Source organism: Vicia villosa, unplaced genomic scaffold, assembly GCF_029867415.1.
Source record: "Vicia villosa cultivar HV-30 ecotype Madison, WI unplaced genomic scaffold, Vvil1.0 ctg.005623F_1_1, whole genome shotgun sequence".
Lineage (NCBI taxonomy): Eukaryota > Viridiplantae > Streptophyta > Magnoliopsida > Fabales > Fabaceae > Vicia > Vicia villosa.
The window spans coordinates 34,718-43,393 of NW_026706655.1; the positions used below are offsets into that span (position 1 = coordinate 34,718).

General features: G+C 37.0%; 1 protein-coding gene across 1 annotated transcript; it reads left to right on the forward strand.

Annotated features, from left to right (window-relative positions):
• The first annotated feature begins 802 nt into the window (after positions 1-802).
• LOC131642693 (uncharacterized) lies at positions 803-1,656 on the forward strand. The gene is made up of 5 exons (XM_058912913.1): positions 803-884; positions 973-1,134; positions 1,191-1,243; positions 1,338-1,469; positions 1,549-1,656. The coding sequence occupies exons 1-5, from the start codon at positions 803-805 to the stop codon at positions 1,654-1,656; spliced, it is 537 nt and encodes a 178-aa protein (XP_058768896.1).
• Positions 1,657-8,676: the final 7,020 nt, after the last annotated feature.

An 8,676-nucleotide genomic window follows, 5' to 3' on the forward strand; every position in this document is an offset into this window, starting at 1 on the left:
GGATACCTCAGCCATGCTGCCTCGATACAAATAAAAGTCATAAGTCCCTAATGATGCTGCTGTCGGTACACGAATATGACTCCGACCCTCGAAAGTTGCCTACGAAAAGGCTGAGGTATCCTCTGGTTGCCTAAACGAAAGGCTATTCTGATCCTTTCCTTAGACTACCTGCCTCTCTATGGCATGGGTCAGTCTTATGGCGAACGATAATGCGATGACCCGTTTACATCCGAACGAAAGGCTTCCTGCCCTCTCATGGCATGGATAGACCCTTTCATCCTGAAAGGCTAAAAGAAACCTATCATCTAAGTTTAAGGTAATTGCTCCTAATTGCCTTGCTCTGGCTAAAACTGTTTTTTCATATTCTTTCTCATAAATCTTCAAAAGGGCTACGCTCATTTACGAGCTAAAGTCCATATTCTTTTCTTCTACATTTCTGAAAACAAAGAGCAAAGCAATTAAGAGCCCATGGAAAACCATGGATGCAAAGGGTGCCTTACACCTTCCCTTTGCATAATTACCCCCCGAACCCTATTTTATTTAAAAGGTTTTTCCTGTTCTTTTAGCCTTTCCAACTTGTTTGGTTAAAATAAAAGTCGGTGGCGACTCTTGCTTTACCGCACATTTCGATTATAAAAGTCAGTTCACCTTATTACAATGAGAATTCAACAATTCTCAGTTGTCTCTCTAAAATTTTTCTTTTCATGTATTGTTTACTTATCTTTAAAATAGGAATAAAACTTTGTATATTTTCTTTGGCTGATTCACTTTTTATTGCATGAGATTTCAAATTAGTTCCAAAATGCATACTCATACCGTAACAAGATTTTGGGATTGGAGAATTAGTGGTGATTTAAAACCAGTTAAAAATCAAGGGAAAGGAGGTAGTTTTCCGTGCCAAATTTAATTTTTTTTATTGATATATACTTATCTTTAATTTGAAATAAAGTTGTACTATATTCAACCGTGCAGACTATTGTTTTGCTTTTGCATCATGTGCGGCAGTCGAATTTCTATATCACCGCCATCCAGATTTTGGACAAAGAGTGTTGCTTTTCCCTCAAGATATTTGGAACAATTTAGTTTATCTGAATCGAGTAATGGCAGGTGATGATGAGGAGGATGATGGTGGCTGTAACATTGACGTGGTTTATCCTGGATAAGAGATCATGGTTGTGTATTGGAAATAGACTCTCCATCCTTGGAAATACTTCAACAATCTGTACCTTTAAATGAGCGCCAGGTAAAGATATTTTCTATGCTTTCTAATTTAGTTACACTTTCAACATTTTTATATGTATGTAGTTAATGATTTTTAGTTTAAATTATGTTTGTAGGTTAAGATGAGAATTGAGACAGTTATACCGGTCCTAAGGAAGAATATGGAGCATGATGTATATCATTATGGACATTATGGACCTGTAATCGTGGATGTCGATTGGAATGATGAAATGAATAACATATCTGGGGTAAAAAATACATGCAATATATGTTTTAATGAAAATTCAATTTGTTATTTCATTCAATCTTTATTTTTTATAATAACAGGATGTGATATATCGTGGACCTCGTCTTGCATCTGTCTTTGACCCAGAACTAGTATTAATCCATGTCGTGCTTGTTATAGGTTGTGGAACTAAAAAAAGTTGGAAATGAACTAGTTTAATATTGGATAATTCAGAATTCTTACGGAACTGAATGTGGCGTAATGGATACGCCAATTTTAGTAAGGCTAAGATACACAATTGGAAAAAAATGTCATTTCAGATATGCATATCCGAAACTTGTTTCATTGCATTTTTTTGTACAAGGAGCATTAGCTTTGGTTAGGATGAGTGTCATACCCCAAAATTTGCCCATACTATTTCTCCTATTCAAATTCAAATCAATATACAAAGTTCCAAGACACACTCTCCGATGCAAGGCTCTGAAACTAGGGTTTGGTCTACTCAAAGGAAAATCAATGAATCAATGGCTCCAAGGCATCTCATGTGGCTCAATATATCTCACACTATCTCTATGACAAGTTTCAAGTTTCAATTCAATGGAATGGTCACTTAAATGTTCAGAAAGTCAACAGTCGACTAAGTTAACCTAAAAGTCAACTGTGGTCAAAGTAAAGTCAAAACTCCTGATTTTTTATCAAGATCCTCATATTGAAGTATCATTCACCATTTGATCAATTATTGATCATGGTTCATCAAGGAAAGATCAAAAATCAACAAATCAAAAAGTTTACAAATTAGGGTTTTTATAGGAGAAAGCCAACTGAACTTTGACCAGCCATAACTCCTACATGGAACATCAGAAATTTTCCATCCAAAGCTCATTTTGAAGGAAATTTAATTCTCTACAATTTTGTCTCTCACATGCCAAGTCTAAAAATGCTTCATTTGGGAGATATGGACCAAAATATTATAGGTCCTTTTCAAAAGTCAACAAAAAGTCACTTTTTTCAAAAGGACACACAAGGAGCATGGAAAATAATTTTGATATGAGACCAAAAACACTGGTTAGAGGACTCTTTAAGGTTTCTAAAAAGTCCTAGATCTCCTTCATACCTCAAAAATTGAGGGAGATAGGTCCTGTCAAAGTTGGACCATTTTGAAGAAAAAATGTGAAGAAAAAAGGGTCAAAATGAATATTTTTACAAAGAGGCCCAAGTTTTGTGATCCAAACTTGTTCCATGATGCCATCCACGACTCATGGTCCATTCAATCCTTTTTTGGTATTTATTATTTATTTTATTTTGAATTTAATCATTTAAATTCAATTTAAATTGAATAAAAATATTAGAAATATTCAAAGATCTTATTTGGTTCCAAATATGATTTAAAATCTCACCAAAAATCAAAGCAAATCTATTGGATTTCATTCAAAGGATAATTGGCTAAATTTGGTATCAATTTAGCAAGGTTTCAATCAAAATTCAATCAAAAAGATTTCATACTCAATCATACCAATTGCAAAGATTTGCATCAATTTTGATGACCTAATGCATCCCTATAAATGCATAAAGATATTCAGAAGCAAAGGAGGGGTTTTGGACGAAAACTGTGCAGCCAAAAGCCATAGTGTAGCTCTTGAAAGTTCAAGAAAAAGTGAGAGATCAAATTCAGAGATAGGGGACAATTCAAGGAGATTTGTGAATCTTAATACATTCCTGAGGACTTACTGAAGCTATTCCCATCGTCGCTCACGATCAAAACCGTCGGAACCACTCCCAGGTGCCTTACGGTTTGTATCATTTTTTTGTTTTCGATTCGGATCAAATACGCATCATAAATCATATGTGAATCCATGGTTGTGTTTAGAATCTTGTTTGAAAGCTATATGTGCCGTTTAATTCGATTTTGATTGCAGATTATATGATACACCATTGTTAGGTTACACAAGCTCCAATTTGGGGTTTTGAGATTTAGCCAAAATTAAAGGAAACTGAGGGTACCGTTGGACTCAGGGAGCAATTTCCAATCGGTCTATGCCCCGAGATTGAATTTATTATTGGTATTTTCACGCTTGACGTTTTGCAGGTCTATAGCAACGCTTTGGGACTGTAGCCAAAAGTGTGGCCTTTTCCTGAATCGTCCCAACGAAGAAGACGACATATGCGCTCTTTCTTTTTTTTTTGTTTCGTTTGTTTTTTATATATTATCATATTGAGTAATCTCTTTAACAGCACAAAAGGCGTGACGCAGTGGAAGAGACGCGAGTGTCAAGGCTTTACATCGCATTGGCAGGTGTTCGATCCCTGCCTCTTGTAGTATTTTTGTGCTCAATTCCTTGTCTAAATTTGCATATGGATCAGGTGCTAGCGCTCTCACCATGATCACAATACACCCCCAGTCCCTGGCCATCAGATCATTGCCTCTCCCAATCCAACGCATGCCAACAAGCAGGTGTACCATGGAACGCATACACCAGCCACACAGGATCAAACAACTAAGTTTTCAATTTTTTTTATTTTATTTTTAATTACATAAATTTATCTTATTTATATATATATATATATATATATTGTTAGAACAAGATTTGTTCTTATCAATTATCTTAGTTTTGATGATAACAATAATATGAATTTTGCTTAAGATAATATGGTACTCTAATCCAATGCAATTTCCCTTTCAGGAAATATATATAAAGAGTACGCATAATTCAGCGCTCAGAAGATGTGTCTCAAATGGTTCAGCGTGCAACATCAGAACATGGTCTGGCAAGACATCAGAAGATGGTCGAAGCAGAATCAGAACATGGGTCTATGGAAGCATCAGAAGAACATGAGATCAGAAGCACTGAAAATCAGAAGATGGTATCACGCTCAGAAGCACTTCAAGGTCAGAAGATCAGAAGATGCTGTGCACCAAGCTGTTTGACTCTGATGATATTCAAACGTCGTATTCACAAACATCAGATCAGAAGGAAGTACACGTGGCAGACTACGCTGACTGACAAAAGGAACGTTAAAGCTACTAAAGGCTACGTCAGTAGACACAGCGTGAACAAGGCTCGAGGTAGTTGACAAAAGCGTATAACATTAAATGCAAAGCTGTACGGAACACGCAAAGCATTAAATGCATTCAACGGTCATCTTCTCAACGCCTATAAATATGAAGTTCTGATGAGAAGCAAGGTTAACGATTCTGCACAAAATCAACTTATATCAAACTTGCTGAAACGCTGTTCAAATCTAAACTCAGAATCTTCATCTTCATCAAAGCTCACTACATTGCTGTTGTAATATCTTAGTGAGATTAAGCTTAAATTGTAAGAGAAATATCACAGTTGTGATTATCGCTTTTAAGAAGCATTTGTAAACTCTTGAATTGATTACATTAAGTTGTAAGGAACTAGAGTGGTCGGTTGATCAGTATACTCTAGGAAGTCTTGGCAGTTGGCTGAGCAGTTTGTAACTAGAGTGATCAGGTTGATCAGAATACTCTAGAGGAAGTCTTAGCAGTTGGCTGAGCAGAAAGTCTTAGGAGTGAACTAAGCCTAGAGTGATCGTGTTGATCAGTAGACTCTAGAAAAAGTCTTAGGAGTGAACTAAGCAGTTGTTCCTGGAGTGATCAGGTTGTGATCAGAAGACTCTGGAAGACTTAGTTGCGGCTAAGTGGAAAACCATTGTAATCCGTGCGATTAGTGGATTAAATCCTCAGTTGAGGTAAATCATCTCTGCGGGGGTGGACTGGAGTAGCTTCGTTAACAGCGAACCAGGATAAAAATATTTGTGCATTTATTTTTATCGTCCAAGATTTAAAGTCACACTTATTCAATCCCCCCCTTTCTAAGTGTTTTTCTATCCTTCAATTGGCATCAGAGCGCCGGTTCTAAGGTGCAAGCACTTAACCGTGTTTAGAAAAGATTCAGGAAGAGAAAAACGCTTCATTTAAAAGATGGTTGATGAAAGTGAAAGGACTATACCTACACCTGCATCTACATCTGGCTCTGCTGAGCAATACAACGGTAACAATGGTTATACTAGACCGCCGGTATTTGATGGTGAAAACTTTGAATACTGGAAAGATAAACTGGAAAGTTACTTTCTGGGTCTAGATGGTGATCTATGGGATCTTCTGATGGATGGTTACAAACATCCTGTAAATGCCAGAGGCGTAAAGCTGTCAAGGCAAGAAATGAATGATGATCAAAAGAAGCTTTTCAGGAATCATCATAAATGTAGAACTGTTTTGCTGAATGCTATCTCTCACGCTGAGTATGAGAAGATATCTAACAGGGAAACGGCCTATGACATATATGAGTCCTTGAAAATGACTCATGAAGGAAATGCTCAAGTCAAGGAGACAAAAGCTCTTGCCTTAATCCAGAAGTATGAAGCCTTCAAGATGGAGGATGATGAAGACATTGAAAAGATGTTTTCGAGATTTCAAACTCTTACTGCTGGATTGAGAGTTCTTGACAAAGGATACACCAAGGCTGATCATGTGAAGAAGATCATCAGAAGCTTACCCAGAAGATGGGGTCCTATGGTGACTGCATTCAAGATTGCAAAGAATCTGAATGAAGTTTCTCTGGAAGAGCTTATCAGCGCCTTGAGAAGTCATGAAATAGAGCTGGACGCAAATGAGCCTCAAAAGAAAGGTAAGTCTATTGCATTAAAATCAAATATCAAGAAATGCACTAACGCTTTTCAGGCCAGAGAAGAAGATCCTGAAGAATCAGAATCTGAAGAAGAAGATGAACTGTCCATGATTTCCAAAAGGCTAAATCAACTCTGGAAGACCAAGCAAAGGAAGTTCAGAGGCTTCAGAAGTTCAAGGAAATTTGAACGTGGAGAATCTTCTGATGAAAGAAGATTTGACAAGAAGAAGGTCATGTGCTATGAATGCAATGAGCCTGGACACTACAAGAATGAATGTCCAAATCTTCAAAAGGAAAGTCCCAAGAAAAAGTTTCATAAGAAGAAAGGTCTTATGGCAACCTGGGATGAGTCAGAAGATGATTCAGAAGATGAGCAGGCCAACTGTGCGCTGATGGCGACAGAAGATGACGGATCAGAATCTACATCAGAATCAGATTCTGAAGAGGTATTTTCTGAACTTACTAGAGATGAGTTAGTTTCCGGTCTAACTGAACTTCTGGAACTCAAGTCTCAGATTAGTCTCAAATACAAAAAGCTGAAAAAGCAATTTGAATTTGAAACAAAGAAGCTTGAGTTGGAGAATTCTGAATTAAAAGAAAAACTTTTAAAATTATCCAATAATGTTGGATCTCCTTCTGATTCAGAAAAATCCACTCCTAGTCTGAACCATATTCTGAAAGAATATGATTTAAGTTTCAGAAAGTTCTTATCTAGAAGTATTGGCAGAAGTCAGCTAGCTTCTATGATATATGCTGTGTCTGGAAACAAAAGAGTTGGCATTGGTTATGAGGGTGAAACCCCATACAAACTTGAACCTGTTGATGAAATGAAAATTACATACAAGCCATTGTATGATCAGTTCAAGTATGGCCACTCTCATGATATTAGGCACACCTCACATGCACAAAATTTTCACATAACACACACTAAGAAGCATGTGACACAACCTAGGAAATATCATGAAACTCACATTAAGAATTATCATGCTGTTCCTCCTATTGCTTACAATGTTAAACCCAAGTTCAATCAGAACTTGAGAAAATCTAACAAGAAAGGACCCAAAAAGATGTGGGTACCTAAGGATAAGATTATTCCTATTGCAGATATCCTTGGCTGCAAGAAGGACAAAGCACAACATGTCATGGTACCTGGACTCTGGATGCTCGCGACACATGACAGGAAGAAGGTCTATGTTCCAAGACCTGGTGCTTAAATCTGGAGGAGAAGTCAAGTTCGGAGGAGATCAGAAGGGCAAGATAATTGGCTCTGGAACTATAAAGTCTGGTAACTCTCCTTCCATTTCTAATGTACTTCTTGTAGAAGGATTAACTCATAACCTCTTATCTATCAGTCAATTAAGTGACAATGGTTATGATATAATCTTCAATCAAAAGTCTTGCAAGGCTGTAAATCAGAAGGATGGCTCAATCCTATTTACAGGCAAGAGGAAGAACAACATTTATAAGACAGATCTGCAAGATCTTATGAGTCAGAAGGTGACTTGTCTTATGTCTGTTTCTGAAGAGTAGTGGGTCTGGCACAGAAGATTAGGTCATGCTAGTTTGAGAAAGATCTCTCAGATTAACAAACTGAATCTTGTCAGAGGACTCCCTAATTTGAAATTCCAATCAGATGCTCTTTGTGAAGCATGTCAGAAGGGCAAGTTCTCCAAACCTGCATTCAAGTCTAAGAATGTTGTTTCTACCTCAAGGCCATTAGAACTCTTGCACATTGATCTGTTTGGCCCAGTCAAAACAGCATCTGTCAGAGGAAAGAAATATGGATTAGTCATCGTAGATGATTATAGCCGCTGGACATGGGTAAAATTCTTGAAACACAAGGATGAGACTCATTCAGTGTTCTTTGATTTCTGCATTCAGATTCAATCTGAAAAAGAGTGTAAAATCATAAAGGTCAGAAGTGATCATGGTGGTGAATTTGAGAACAGACCCTTTGAAGAATTCTTCAAAGAAAATGGCATTGCCCATGATTTCTCTTGTCCTAGAACTCCACAGCAAAATGGGGTTGTAGAACGAAAGAATAGGACTCTTCAAGAAATGGCCAGAACCATGATCAATGAAACCAATATGGCTAAGCATTTCTGGGCAGAAGCAATAAACACTGCATGTTATATTCAGAATAGAATCTCTATCAGACCTATTCTTAATAAGACTCCCTATGAATTGTGGAAGAATAAAAAGCCTAACATTTCATATTTCCATCCTTTTGGATGTGTATGCTTTATTCTGAACACTAAAGATTATCTTGGTAAGTTTGATTCCAAAGCTCAAAAGTGTTTCCTTCTTGGATATTCTGAACGCTCAAAAGGCTACATAGTATACAATACTGAAACATTGGTTGTAGAAGAATCAATCAATATCAGGTTTGATGATAAGCTTGGTTCTGAAAAACCAAAGCAAGTTGATAATTTTGCAGATTTTGATATTGATATATCAGAAGCAGTAGAACCAAGAAGCAAAGCATCAGAAGCAGAGCTTCTCAGAAGCAATGGATCTGAAGATCAAGTATCAGCTTCTCTGGAGGATCTAAGTATTTCTGAAGAACCATCTGTCAGA

Excerpts from the sequence above, each read along its gene's own strand:
- LOC131642693 (XM_058912913.1), top strand. The coding sequence starts at position 803 with ATGCATACTCATACCGTAACAAGATTTTGGGATTGGAGAATTAGTGGT. Across the intron at positions 1,135-1,190 it reads TGAGGAGGATGATGGTGGCT|ACTCTCCATCCTTGGAAATA; the intron begins GTAACATTGACG and ends TATTGGAAATAG. Across the intron at positions 1,470-1,548 it reads AAATGAATAACATATCTGGG|GATGTGATATATCGTGGACC; the intron begins GTAAAAAATACA and ends TTATAATAACAG.